The sequence below is a fragment of the Aspergillus nomiae genome (assembly GCF_001204775.2).
Source record: "Aspergillus nomiae NRRL 13137 chromosome Unknown contig00118, whole genome shotgun sequence".
NCBI classification, from domain to species: Eukaryota; Fungi; Ascomycota; class Eurotiomycetes; order Eurotiales; family Aspergillaceae; genus Aspergillus; species Aspergillus nomiae.
Genome location: NW_015378173.1, coordinates 48,139 through 62,738, shown reverse-complemented (window position 1 = coordinate 62,738; position 14,600 = coordinate 48,139). Strand labels below are relative to the sequence as shown.

At 46.1% G+C, this 14,600-nt stretch overlaps 3 protein-coding genes across 3 annotated transcripts; 1 reads left to right on the top strand and 2 right to left on the bottom strand.

Annotated features, from left to right (window-relative positions):
- Positions 1-593: 593 nt before the first annotated feature.
- ANOM_007300 (translation initiation factor eIF2 subunit alpha) lies at positions 594-1,878 on the bottom strand (the record flags this gene model as incomplete). Its single annotated transcript, XM_015552556.1, has 4 exons — positions 594-1,071; positions 1,126-1,333; positions 1,409-1,571; positions 1,648-1,878. Coding segments are annotated over 4 exons (1,062 nt in total), but the record flags the coding sequence as incomplete, so codon positions are not given.
- A 545-nt stretch (positions 1,879-2,423) lies between these two features.
- ANOM_007299 (SulP family inorganic anion transporter) lies at positions 2,424-4,955 on the top strand (the record flags this gene model as incomplete). The annotated part of the gene is made up of 5 exons (XM_015552555.1): positions 2,424-2,917; positions 2,996-3,625; positions 3,677-4,199; positions 4,261-4,646; positions 4,739-4,955. Coding segments are annotated over 5 exons (2,247 nt in total), but the record flags the coding sequence as incomplete, so codon positions are not given.
- A 338-nt stretch (positions 4,956-5,293) lies between these two features.
- On the bottom strand, positions 5,294-6,352 carry ANOM_007298 (uncharacterized protein; the record flags this gene model as incomplete). Its single annotated transcript, XM_015552554.1, has 1 exon — positions 5,294-6,352. The coding sequence occupies one exon, from the start codon at positions 6,350-6,352 to the stop codon at positions 5,294-5,296; it is 1,059 nt and encodes a 352-aa protein (XP_015407292.1).
- Positions 6,353-14,600: the final 8,248 nt, after the last annotated feature.

The window sequence follows — 14,600 nt, the reverse complement described above, 5'->3', positions numbered from 1 at the left end:
ACCTCCTCGAGCTAATCTTGATATTGTGTACGCATGACTTGAATAGAGAGGAAGGATATGAGCTCCAAGCAAAAATCGGACCAAGCCAATGCCAATAATGTTAGGTTGTGACCAAAAAAGAAGAAAGTTTTGATAGTAGGTGTCTAACAAGGTACCACCGATCTTGACCCGCAGGTCAAGGAAAGTTATGTACATGAGAATGCGGAATCGAGTTCCTCAGCGAACCAGAGCTCAGTCACCAGCAGGGACAGATGATTGACCAACAACCCCTAGACGAGAAACGACGAGACAACCACAGCCTCGAACGGGGTAAAGCACCCCCGAAGTTGACTGCTGGACTCGCATCCCATAGCCCCTGAGCACCGCTGCTGATCTCGATTCTGCCCATGAGCATATTGAACCGTCTCCCGTCTCATAATTCGTGTCACATTTGAAACTCTTCTATTAAACTTTTCCCCATCCTTGCAACCAGTACTCATAACCAGCCTTCGTATTCAGTGTCGTTCAACTACACCTCGCAATTTTCTGACATTCTCCTCTTTCGAACCAAGCTCAGGGGCCTAAAATGGCGCTGTAGGCGTACTGTGTGCTGCTTACTCGGGAACACCTTCATCACTCTCAGACTGGCTCTCGTCACCGCTGACCTCCATGTTCTCACGCTCACGCTTCTCCATGAGCTCCTGGAGTGCGGCATCATCGTGCTCGGTGACGGCCTTGGGTGCCATCTTGACGCTGCAGCCACCTCCAGCCTCCTTGATCCTGGACTCGATTCTCTGGATAGCTTCCTCAAGCTGCTTGATACCAATAGCCTTGTCCAAGCACTGGCTAGTCAAGACGTACAGAGGAGGGGCGACCAGCTTGACCTTGACCTGGCTATCGGGAGTGTTGGCCTCCTCGGCAGTACGAAGAGCGGCCTTAACCGCATCGATTCCTTCATAGCCGAAGCAAGTAACCTCAATATCGGCGCGAACCTTGGTGGGCTGGGGCGTAAGCCTCTTGCTGATATAATGCGTCAACTCCTTCTTCACGGCCTCGCTGGGGAACTCAACATCGTTCCACACGTCGGGGTTCCTGAAAAACGTCAGTTACATCGGAAAGCCTGGCTGAGAGCCACCAGTATCTTACGTGATAGAGATCTTAAAGGCGTCGTGAGAGTGGCCGTATTTCCGGTTCAGAGGCCATCCGATGTTTTGATATAGCGTCTCGAGGGGAGTCTGAGTGGCCTCTGCAACGTGACGCATGATGGAGTGCACCGCTTTGCTCTTGTTATATCTCTCCTCACATTTGATAACATCCTCTGGGGAGACTCGTCGCTTGGAAAGATCAATATATCCTACAAGTAGCAAGATGCTCTGTTAGTTGAAGTCCACCACTGATGACCGAATTCTCTGGAGCGAAATTCACTTGCCCTTCTCCTTGTCAACACGGAGCACGATGACGACTTCGTTGCGACCGATACGGATAAGCTTCTGGATACTACGAATACGTCTCCGTGAAAGTTCGGAAAGCAGGATCATTCCGTCAATGTTATCGTATTCGAGAAGCTTCACATATGCGCCCATTTCGGCGATCTGTGGCATTGGAAAATAACCGTTAGAAGAAAAATTCAATAACCACACTCTCAGACACGGTGATAGAAGCGCATACCTGCTTGACATTGACCATGACATAGCTGTCGACCTCCGGGTACTTCTCCTCGTAAAAACGGCTGTTCGTTAACGACATTTTGGCGGGGTTGCGCCTTTGTGAGGCAAAGCTAAATGGCGAACTTTTCGAAGGAAAAAGAGATTCAAGTCGAAAGCCCCGTAAGAAACTGTTCTCTATACAAACTTCCGGAAGAAGTCGAGGCGGTTGGATCAACTGGAAAAAGAGTTTAACGGCAGACCACCGATGAGATTCAGAGCACACTTCAAATCACTTTGTGGCGGCTCAAAACCCACTTTGGGCTGGGTGGTGAGTCATCACGTGCCCTGGTGGTATACCCACCGCCCGGCAGAAACAGATAATGATTTGGTATCGTCACCTTATCAGGCATATTTCTTCCTTGGTTTTGCAATACGCTGTTCAAGGTTGGACGGAGTGAGTGAAGGGAAAAACAAGCGAATTCAGTTGGTTAATATCGTGCCCTTTGGGTGGCCTTTCTTGCCAAGCGGAACGATGCGCTTCTTTACTCTTGGATAATGATATTTACTTCAAGGTTCTTCCGTCTTCATGCTTCCCTGGCATCGCCCGCAAACTACCAATCGTAGCCACCGCCTGTTGCACTACGGGATTTGCTACTTTTTCACTCGCCTATTTTTTCGCTGCCTTAAATTCAGCCTGGCTTTCCCTGTTTTCTTTTCCCTTCAATTCCTTCGTCTTTTCCTCTTTCATTGAAGCGCAGCACTCATGGCGAGTGCTGAGTTACTCTGCACATCATAGCGATACTGACCCACCGCGAGCTCCGGGTAAATATGGATTCCAGTTCTGTCCAGGAGTCGACTCAACAGCGCTCTTTGCGGGATCGCATTTTCAACCTCTTTCGTACCTCTTCCTCAAATGACGCCCCAGGTCTTCCAGCAAGGCTCGTAGCCACCGAGAGCGCAGCGCAAAACGAAGGGTCGGCGATAATCTATCCGCCACGAGAGCCTGATGCAAGGACTCGTCTTCTGGAATCGTATGATCGCGGGGAGCGTGGTCGGAGGAACTACGGCGATCATGGGACTTTTTCTTCACAACCCGAACAGGAAGATATCCAGAAATGGGATGCAAGCTCTTTGCAGAATGCTGGTAACGAAGAAAGACCGCAGCTTCCAGGAGAAGCCGACGGCCATATTGGGCCTCCCAGCGACGCCTCAGGATACCCACAAGGACCAGAGAATATACCACCGCTAGACTCCTCTTTTACATCATTGCACATGACGAATCATAAATCTCTGTAGGTTTAGAAACACGTTCACCCTGCTTTCTAACATAACTGTTATCTCCATTGGGGAGACAACTAACGTCCGTCAAGGTATATATCTTACTACATCCCGTTTTTCAACTGGATTACCCAATATCGGTGGTCATACATCCGAGGAGATTTAATTGCTGCGACAACCATTGCGTCCATCTACATCCCTATGGCGTTGTCCTTATCCTCAAATCTCGCCCACGCACCTCCTATCAATGGTCTCTACTCTTTCGTGATCAACCCTTTCATTTATGCAATCTTCGGGAGCAGTCCGCTGTTAATAGTGGGTCCGGAAGCAGCAGGCTCTTTGCTTACTGGGACGATTGTCAAGTCTAGTGTCGGACCAGGCCCGTCTGGTGAGGATGACGAAGCGGCGAATGCTATGGTGGTCGGCATAGCCACTGCTATGGCGGGTGCCATGATACTGATCGCTGGGCTTACACGATTGGGATTCCTGGACAATGTGCTGAGTCGGCCCTTCCTTAGGGGTTTCATTACAGCAATCGGTTTCGTGATTTTTGTGGATCAACTCATTCCCGAAGTCGGATTGACCGATCTAGCGAAGGAAGTTGGTGTCAGCCATGGGACTACGGTTGACAAGCTCGTGTTCCTTATAAGAAACATAGGAGATTGCCATGCGCTTACAACCGCAGTGGCTTTTGGGAGCTTCGCTATTATAATGGTATTTAGGTTAGTGCTGGTGACTTGGAAGCCTGGCGCCTAGACTAATTTCGATTGCAGGACTCTCAAAAAAATGCTCCAGCCTCGATATCCCCAAGTGATCTATCTTCCGGACCGAATTCTTGTAGTTATTCTTTCAGCTGTCCTGACATGGCATCTTGGCTGGGATGAAAAAGGGTTGGAGATTCTTGGGCCCTTGAAACAAAATGCCGATGGCCTTTTTACGTTCAGATGGCCTTTCCAGTTTAGCCAAATGAAGCATGTACGCGCTGCAATGAGTACTTCTTTCGTCATTGCCCTACTTGGCTTTTTTGAGTCTTCTGTTGCCGCCAAGGGACTTAGTGGCGAGGCCAGGCAAGAAGGTGTCCAGGGAATGCCTGTCAGCGCTAACAGAGAGATGGTGGCACTGGGTCTTGCTAATACTGTTGGGGGCTGTTTCATGGCGCTTCCTGCATTTGGTGGGTATGCAAGAAGCAAAGTCAACGCTTCAACTGGAGCTCGATCCCCGATGAGCAGCATTTTCCTGAGTGTTATTACCTTGGTTTGCATCATCGTGCTCTTGCCGTATTTATACTATCTTCCGGTGAGTCTCAACCCCAAATACTCCCGAGTGAAGGCTGACAGAATCTGTTGCAATATTTTAGAAAGCCGTTCTTTCTTCTATGATATCTGTCGTCGCTTTCAGTCTCATTGAAGAATGTCCTCACGACTTGGCTTTCTTTATCCGTCTGCGCGGATGGACGGAGCTAGTCCTAATGCTTCTCATCTTTGTCTCCACTATTTTCTATTCTCTAGAACTGGGAATTGCCCTTGGTATTGGTCTTTCTATTTTGATCCTCATTCGCCATTCTACGCAGCCTCGGATTCAAATTCTGGGTAAGATAGCAGGCACCACCGACCGTTTCGAGAACGCCGAACTCCACCCTGAGAGCGTTGAGTTGATCGAAGGCGCGCTCATTGTTAAGATCCCGGAACCTCTGACCTTTGCTAATACTGGCGAGCTCAAGAATCGTCTTCGGCGGTTGGAATTGTATGGCAGTAGTAGAGCGCATCCGTCTCTCCCCCCACACGCACTCCCGAACATAACAAGAATATTATATTTGATGTTCATGGTGTTACTAGCATCGATGGTTCCGGTACGCAAGTCTTATATGAGATTGTGGACGGGTATGCAGACCAGGGTGTCAGCGTCTTCTTCTGCCGTGTCGCAACTCGCAATGTTTTCCGCATGTTTGAACGAAGTGGAATCGTGGAGCGATGCGGTGGGCTAACTCACTTCGTTCATGGTGTCGACGAAGCCCTCCGCCTCGCCGAATCGGAAGATCAGATTGACATCTGAACTGTAACATGCTACAGAACACCGCGTTGGTTACATAGCTGCGTTCTGTTTATATAACACCACACGATATAGATGATGCTTGATGGTATTGCACACATATCAGCCGGCCTGTTCTGAATTTGCTCATCTTAAGCACCGCTCTTGTATCATGGGTCATGCATGAAATCTTGTTAATCAATGCCATAAATCAAATGACTGATAGAATTTTTATCTCTGCAACAATGCCTGCCCCCACAAAGAATTAACGTGAAAAGTAAGCCGTCCATGTTGTGCACCTCGCAACCCCATAGATCAGCACAAGAATAAGGGGCATATGCTCTCCCTAGAAGCCATGCTGGTCAACTTTCTTGATTCTCCCCGACAAGGCTCCTGCGAGTGACAGAGAGAAGTAGCACCTCACTCGCTCGTAACGCAAGGCGCTTCTTCTCGCTTGGAGCGTCATCATCATTCTCAGCCGAATCATCACCAGCAGGCCCAGCTCGGATAGGCTGCGCAACGAGTTTCATCTTTCCTTCGGCACCTAGAACGAACCCGTTACATGCGATCTTACTGATACGCACATGTTTTCTTGCCGGACTATCCTTAGCTGATGAGCCAGCCAGATCCAGATCCATCGCCAGATGCTTCTCAATGTAAGAAGAGAGACCCGAGAGAATAGAGCCACTCGGTTGATTTGAGTCCCCAGTAGCAGGCAAAAAGTTTTTGATAGAGCCCCGCGGGATATTGATGTTGAGAGACCTCAAATCAGGAGCCACATTAGTAGAGAATGACACAGTAATCTGTATCTCCTTCACGACATCCTCCAGGATAGCCCGTGAAGTCGCCGATTCTCTATCGCGGCCTTGGGTCAAAGCGTCCACGTAAGACGCAAGCCCGGCACACAAGAACTGCGAAGGGAGGCGAAAAACAGAACAGTAAGTGTCAAAGTTCGCCGAGAGAAAAGAGATGAACGTTTGTCGTAGCGGGCCCGGTAACCGCGTCAACAGTAACGGGAGATATGTGGAAGTTTTACGCGAATAGGATCCCTCTGGTGGTGCAAGTAATGCTGCTTTATAGGTGATGTTTTCGTATTCAAGTACCACGAGGATTCCGCATGGGCTCTGGGGATTGGGAGCATTGGAAGTTTCTAACGCGAGGCTTGGTATAGCTTCCCAAGTGCAGTTTTTGAGAGCGCCAGTTCTGGAGAGCGCGTCTTCCTCTGGGGAGGGTGCACTCGTGCCAACCTGAAATCCGGCTAGCACGTTCCCGGTGAGTTGGTCGCGCAAGCGGTTTGCGTAGACTTTTAGAGCTTCTGGGTTGTCCAGGAGAGATTGGAATTCTTTTTCATGGTGTAGAGGTGATAGACGGTGTAATGTCCATGATGTATTTAGTATTTGATCTGGTGTTGAGGGGGCCATTTTGGAGTCTTAATGCTGGGGTTATACAATGTGGCTTGGATGGTGGTTCAAGTTCACATCCATGGATGTCGAGTATGAGATCCTTTAGGAACGTTCCCTACAGTCCCTCTGCCGTAGCCGTAGCTCCTTAGTTAACCAACTAACCAGCCCCCCACCGCCTTCAGTGCACACGGAGTCCTTCAACGATGATTCCCACCTCGACAATAAATTTATAGGTATTTTAAGTTCTAATATATCGTCATTAAACTTCATTCTTATTCCAATATTGAGATGTATACAAATTTAATTACACAATTACTTGACTCAATTTAGGCGTGACCTTCGTATTTAGATTACGGAATACCAAGACTCCTGTAATCTGGAGGTACCCTCTTTATTTCTTCGCTATATTTCGAAGCTTGGTTTTATCTATTAGATTATAAGTATCAATATTGAACAACGACCCTGCGGCGGGACAATCTATGTCTACGTAGAATATAAGAGACTATTTATTTGCTAATATCTCTGCGACTGAATCATCCACGCCATCATTCATGGCGTTGTCGAAGTGTTCATTCTTCTTGTCCTATCTTTTTCTCCCTTGTTTTTGTTGACCTGATATTATTATTAGCCTACCATCAGAAGTGTGAAAGTTACTGTTCAATAAAATCATTATTGGCGCTACCTTAACTAGAATTTTAAGTATAGAGGAAAAATAGAAAGATTAGTACTTTGAATTAGATAATAATACAGATGTTAAAGAGCCCCTAACTTGGACAGAAGTATATCTTTTCACGTACGCCGTACGTCCAAGTTGTGCTTCATCCAGGCCCAGCGAGCCTCGGTACCTGCTGCGTGGTTGTTCAGAACGCCAAAAGGCATGTATACATCCTTGTTCTTAATCCGAATCAGGAAAAGCTTCCGATGACGATATGCCATCTAAGTGACGGCCGAAATAGCCTCCAAAGAAATTGCATGATCGCCCGTAGGATACACCCCCATGCTAAACTCCAGACCCAATAATCTAGGCATCCGATACATAGCCTCAGCCATAGACTTCATCAGTGCATCAAACATCTTAATTGTGGCTCAGGGAGGGGGAAAACAAAGACTAGACTTGCGTCTGTCGAAATATCATATATGTATATAACATATACATAATATGTTTAAGATATCGATGAAGAAGTGGTGCTTTATGTTGGGGATTTTCTTTTGTCGGTGGGAACAGTACTTGCGTAGTTGCGGTCGATAGCGTCTTTGTCGACTGCGCAGAAGTAAATATGTTCACGTACGCTGTACGTGTATACAGTAGGCTTTCCGTTAGATATGCAAGGCGGAGGGTGAAACGTAGATAGCGTCGATACGCCGCTGTGCACCTGCTTGAAGCTCTTGGCTTCAGAGGCATCGGTGCATGGAAGCAGTCCACACGCTTGTGGCTGCAGCGTATATAAAAGCAGCCAAGCTGTCAAGTGCGCTTGTAAGCGCCTTCCTAACTGTGCGATAAATATTATATCTCTCTCTTTCAAATTCCACTGCGCCAGTTGCGACAGATAATCCTATCTGCTTGTCTGTCGCAGAGCCATGATAGTAATCTAGTTCTTCCGTTGGAATTCGTCATTGCTAAACCAGTCTTTTTGTGCCTCGAAGCCCAAGGAACGTAGCTCGTACCATATATCTGACCGGAGTTCGTTGTGGCCAGCTTTGGAATATAAACAATATAGTTTAACTCCAGTAAATTTGTGCTAGATAGAAGTAAGGCACCGGACCACTGGTAGGAAGTATGCAGTGAAATCTATAAACAAATTCTTTAACAGTCAAGTGGGTATTATGAGTTTATCCAGAATGGTGGCATTGATATAGCATGCCACATCCTGTGTGGGCTCCTAGCCACGATTGGTAAGAAACGAAGGAATAAGTCTTGATTAATATCCATGATGTGTCTTTGATAGAGTATTTGGGCAAGAGTTGTGTTACAAGGACCTCCCGCCATACTTAATATGGCTAGCTCTCACCGCTAGGCCCAAATAGGAACACGGAGCGAGAATCCATGGTTGAACTTGGAATCTCACCCAGCTTATACTGTGAAACTGCAAGAGATACAGACAGGGCACTGTATTCCACAAGGTCAAAAGGTCAGCATAATTCTGAATCGACGATTCAGAATACCATGGAATGATCTATATAGCAAGCCGCCGTTACACTCGGCCACACATTCGTCCCACAATAGCTATATCAGTGCTTGACCAGCATCATATATGTCTCAAGGAGGTTTTGGCAATAGGTGTGTTTTTATAGAAGTCAACTTTTTGTACCCAGTGTTAGGAATATAAACATCGAGCGGATATCTAAAATTTTCAGAAGTATGGTTTCACTACCAGTACGGTTAGATGAGGATATAAAAGGATCGGTACCAGTTCAACGAACCGTGCTTTGAGCTCCATTGGTAGTCCAACTCTGGCAATGGAGAGAGGGCATCGCCGTCTTATCACTAAATTTTCCAATATAATTAAGTTGGGATAAGAAAGCTGCTTTCCTGAAGTACTTATTATGACTTTAGCTTTGCGAATACATAAGTCAACTGCCAGCAATAGCAAGACTTGACTCAAGGTAAACATACCGTTGTTAAAATAACTTCATGCAATTTACTAGAGACGACAAGTCCATGGTTTGAATTCTATTCATCACTACTAGCGAAATGCAACCATGCAACTTCACGAAAGCCTTCTTTCACCTAGCTTTTATTTTTTTCTCTTAAAGTCGTCTGTGTAGCCCTGAGAGACTTTGTACGAGATTGTATATCAAAATGCCCCCATTCTCCTATCGATCCCACTAGGTTGTCAATTTAACTGGAAGTTCATGTTCCTGACCCACCCAGGTTTGACTAATATCCATAACGATAGATATCCATGGTGATGGATATCTATAGCGATGGCGATCCATAATAACGAATGCCCATGAGGGTAAATCCATCAAGATATCTAATATACATCACCACGGATAGCTCAGAGCTATTCATCTTCCGAAAAAGATCCTTCTCAGTGGACTGTATATACTTATACCGTAGTGAGTTGCTCCCCGTCCGGAGCTTGTTGGCTACACTTGAGAAATACGAACTAAACATGTGGAGCGCTAGCTCAGAGCAAGGTTAACGATGTATTTCAGAATAGATTGGGGGAGAACCAGTAGCTTCCATTCTATCCAGGCTCATGCAACGGATACTTATAACTCCACTTGACCTTAACATCGTAATACAGTCATCAAGTACGTTTCGCAGCATGTCAACCCTCCAACCCTCTGCATAATGACAATCATAGCTCTCCCGAATAGATATTCCGTAGCATTTGAGACCCCAAGGATATAAATAGCGAGAAAGAGGGAGTTGAGGTAGTATTCGGTTATATTTGTTTGGTATCGACTCCTTTGAACTGTCAAGTACTATCAGACACGTTAGCAGCCTTTCAGATGAGATAGAGCAATGCACTAGAATACTTACTCTGATAGCCGTTCGTATTCCAGAGTGTTTTTGAGCATCCCACGAGTAGCAGCAGTGAGAACAAGGGAGTTAAGGTAATATTCGATTAAGATTGTCTGAAACCGGCTCCTTTGAACTGTTAAGTACTATAAACCACGTCAGCAGCGCTTCCAGTGAGATAGAGGATGACACTGGCATGCCTACTCGGATGACAGCAGGTCAGCTGTTTGTATCCCAGCAGCATTCTTGACCATTTCATTGGGAAGGTATACTCCGCGGAGTTTTCTGTGTTTGGTTAAAGGTACTGGACCTAGCCTCGGTCAGTTATCAACTTGAATGCAGGTTTAGAGACTAGTGCCTGTGCCTCTCATACCATAGTATATTTGAATAGCCCCCAGTATCTCAGGCCTGGTATAGTCGTTATTAGTATGTATGGACAGATTTACTTACTTGTTGGCGGTACCAGTCTGTCGAGCTGGACAACGAATTGAAGCATTTATCGGGGAAAGTGTAAGCCCGGTAAATGGATGATAAGAAGCCAAAAATTGTGGGCATTGTGACACTTGAGGCAGAGGTGTCAAAAGAGCCCAAGGATAGTGAGTATTTGTAGGAGTAAACTCCTACGACTCTGTGAGCGAAAAGATTTTATACAAGCACATGGCAAGTATAAAACGCCTTTCTGGAGATAAAGGCACCGGATAGCCTCAATCGGATGTGGCATTTTTCGCGTCCGCAAGACCTCCGTAGTTTATAAGTGGCTTACATTGGGCTCCGGTATCTATGCAGCCAGTGATCGCGCCCATAGTAAGCACAGCGCGCCAGCCATTCGAGACCGCTACGGTACACTCTCTGTTACCAGGGGGTAACACAGGGTACTCGAAATTGTAGGCGTTCTTATAATGCATTCGGAGTTTTGCGGGGCACGAGTACTTTCTCTGAGAAAGAAAGGGTGAGTAAAAAATGGACAGAAGAATAGGTTCCTCGGGGATTGATAGTAGATACTCACTTACCTGATGCTCGCAACCGGGGTAGCGGCACCAGACCTCGCCCCTGTACACCAGCCGATCAGCAAGCTCAGCTTCTGGAACTACCCTAGGGAAGTCCAAAGTGTTCCTTGTGATGGCGAGGTATGTAGGGATGCCATTGTCCGATGTGACAGCCTTCTCTTCGCGCTTTGTCGCCCGTGACTTACAGCCACGGGGTGCACGAGGGTTAGAAAGATGTTGAACATATCCGGGACTTTTGCACTTGCTTCGCGTGGCGGTCTCTCGGTGGTCAGCCTTGGTAAACTCTTCACTGCAGTACTGGCACCTAGGCTTCTCAGTTACAACATGATGTTTATTATCATGATTGCAAAGCTGGACAGAAGTGTCATATATCCCTCCACACTTCCCGCCACTCAGGTGGAGTGTTTCGATGATAAGACTCTTCAAGAAGCGCTTGGAAGTCCTCAGCGATCTTGAGATTGTACTGTGCCAGTACTTTATCAATGAAGAGCTTTGTACGACAAGGGAGTACCGGATTTTCCTCATCCTCGTATTCTCAATAGAGCCCTGTAACTGCCTCTCTCACCAAAACTTCATAAAAGATTCACGGTTCACACGCGAATACTCTTATGGTGATGCTCACATGGTCCATATAGGGCTGAAATAGGGATGTTAGTGCTACTGTACTAGTAGACAAGCCATACCAACTATTCAGCACCTATACAGGGCATCTAGTTTCCTGGCAGCGAGAGGAAAACGCAGTCAGGTCTGCTATGGCGTCCATTCGGTGGAAACACCTTATTAGACAACTGACAGATACAAGGAAGTGGAGCTTCTCTCCAACAGGCCCGTAAGTCTCCTCGTACTTAGTACGAGTGTACTCAAGGCTGTTGGTTAGACGCTGCCGAAAATCGGTCTAACCATCCTAAGAGACGCGACCAACGAAAAGAACAAGACAGTTATTCTCCATTTCTTTTTCAAAAGAAAAAAAAAAAAAGCTTCACTTGGGATGAACAAGATCTATCAAAAGACTTCAATAGTGAAAATGCTTCTCAGCTACCGATGTACTTTCAAACGATGTTGCTCAGTCAAGAGAGGAAATAAGAAGAAGAAGAAGAAGAAGAAGAAGAAGAAGAGGAGGAGGAGGATTGTAATGAGTATTGGGCCTAACAGGGTGGGGGCTTCCATTTTGGGAAGTAGGTGTTCATTCACTGCGGACCTGGCATTTGGCACAGGTCGCTCAATTCGTTAGTAATTGCTGCTAAGAGAAAGGTATACTCTTTTTCTACCTTTCTAAGCCCGGTTGCAAAAGGAGAGCTATAGACGACTCGAGATTCAAGGTAGATGATACTGATAGTGACGTCAAATATCCTACAATACCATTGTGTAACATGTATATACTATGACACAGGGCTTAAAGAAAATAGACCAGAACGAATACACTCCTGCAGCGACATTCCAAATCAAGAGATCGAAGGGCAATAATGGGAAGTTCATTTTATTTATCCCCACTGCACAGCAAAAATGGATTCAAATCATCGATAGCCATACCTCCAAATATTCACCCTGTTTGGTATAATAACTCGTGCTGTTGCCTACATTCTAGTATCCTGATTCCTGATCGCTACCACGTCATTCGTTTCATACATGTGATCTGGATTTGATTCTTTCCTTTTGAATCTCTTAACACTGAACTTATTCATCACTACTACTACTGCTGCTGCTGCTGCTGCTGCTGCTATTGTTGCTACTCCTAAACACATATCTATTGGTGAAAGTCTTCCTAAGTCTTATGATGACTTAGCTATTCGGTAATTCGACTTCTGCTAGTTACTTTGGATACAGCCTAATGAACTTACATGTGGCAGTTCAGATCGTCGGATACTATCTAGAGCCAGGAAACTCCGCTTGTGACTATGCTTCGCACTGCAACATGTGTTTTGCCCTGAAGCGCTACGAATTTGAGCGGGCTCTGCCACAGAGGGCCATGTGCATTACAAACAATATGCAGATGTGACGTTTCAGTTGCCTCTCCAATCTCTACAAAAATAGGAAATGAATATCGAATGGAGGGATTGGGCGTATCCCTAGTGTTATTAGATCTAGGCCGTCAGGCTACTGAGGTAAGCCTCTCTATTTACTCTTATAAACTGAGTACTTTTGCTGATTATTTTACAAGGATGAAGCCTGTCGTTGAGTAGCCCAATATACTTACCGAACTCTTGCTCTTGATTGCTCGAGGTCAAGGCATCGCTCCTAGGAGTATGCCTGAATGGTTATACCTGAGGCCTTTTTTCGCTTTATATTACATAGCACATAGTACATTTCGAATTGGATAATCCTCTACCAGGAAATTCTTTTCAGATACTGTACCAAACACAGTCACCGAACTCCTAACCCGTGGTAAGGAGACTGGACTGCCCGTTGTCTTAGTTATAAGTAGTTGGGACAGCCTTTCTACGAGTACGATTGTGATGGTTGACCCCTTCGAACAATATATACACGAGATTACTATATCTCTTCGGATATTTGCGGGTGAACCGCGACGGTTCTTTGATACAATAAAGGCCCTACGAGGGGATTATAAGTATAACGACGAGACTCCCGAACTTATTGGGATAGCCGGATATCTAAGCCGGTCAAGCGTCACGGTGCTTAGAGCTGACTCTCGCGGTTCTAAAGCTCTTGGAGGCCAGGAGCTTTTCGTCCAGTCTTGGCGATACGGAATCCGGTGGCATCGTCGATCATTCTGGCTAATCAATTTGACCAGAAATTCTCCATGGATAAAATTTCTTGGAATACTGTCTCAAGGAACTTGCCCTGATATCTGTGGCGGTGGATAACCAGAAGCGCAAAATTCATTCTCCTGATTAAGGCCGCAACTTCTGGCCCCCACACTATCCTACGCATTCTTCGGCTTATTCGTAGCGGGGTTCGAAACTAGAAGCGGGGTCTATACCATAAGCCAGGAAGACGAAGTGGCGAAGCATCCCGTGGATGCGACTAACCACTAGTACTCCTGTATGTACTATAAAGGACCCTGTGAAGGATCTACTGAGACAGCGAGGCGCAGTGAAAAATGAAACCTTTGTCTACCAGAAGATGGAAGCTCGAAGCGATCCTTAATTAAATGGTCGATTGGTGGTGGGCTCGTTAATGCAAGTTGAGTGTCACGGAGGACCATTTTCCCATTTTGGAGGGGTTCGAATGTGAAGATCTTAGGAACAACTCGCATGGTCTATTTAGTGTCTGGTGCTAGTAGACTATTTCATTGAGCTTTTCTCCTGAGTTGGAAGGTCTCTTGTTCAGGGTTGGAGGTGGGGGTAAACAAGACGAAGGCGAAAGATTTGACTTAGCTTAAGAGGGATGGTAGAACAGTATAAGCGGGAATGACCTAGTCTAGGAGATTGTAAATTTGCGAACTCTCTCAATTCTCTCTTAAAATGTAATGTACATACCCAGTACAAAATGTATGGAGCCACGCTGATTGGTTGAAGATTGATTAGACTGTTGAAGTGGATCTGAATTGTTCGGATGGAAAAGATCCCCTCATGTCGCAGAGGGATTGTTAATATTATGCACTAACTAACTGACTAAATTGTTTGTGCATGGATCAACAGGCATTGACCTTGCAATCTTGAATTGTATAGATAACTGCAGCCCTCATCGCCACGCTGCTGTAAAAATAGCATTCGGGACCTGACACTAGACCGAATGGGTACAGGCTGTACATCCCTAGCTTAGTCAGGCCCCCTCTTTCCCCAAACCGGGAAAGGCGGCGAAACACCTGTAGGTGATCGATTTAATGACA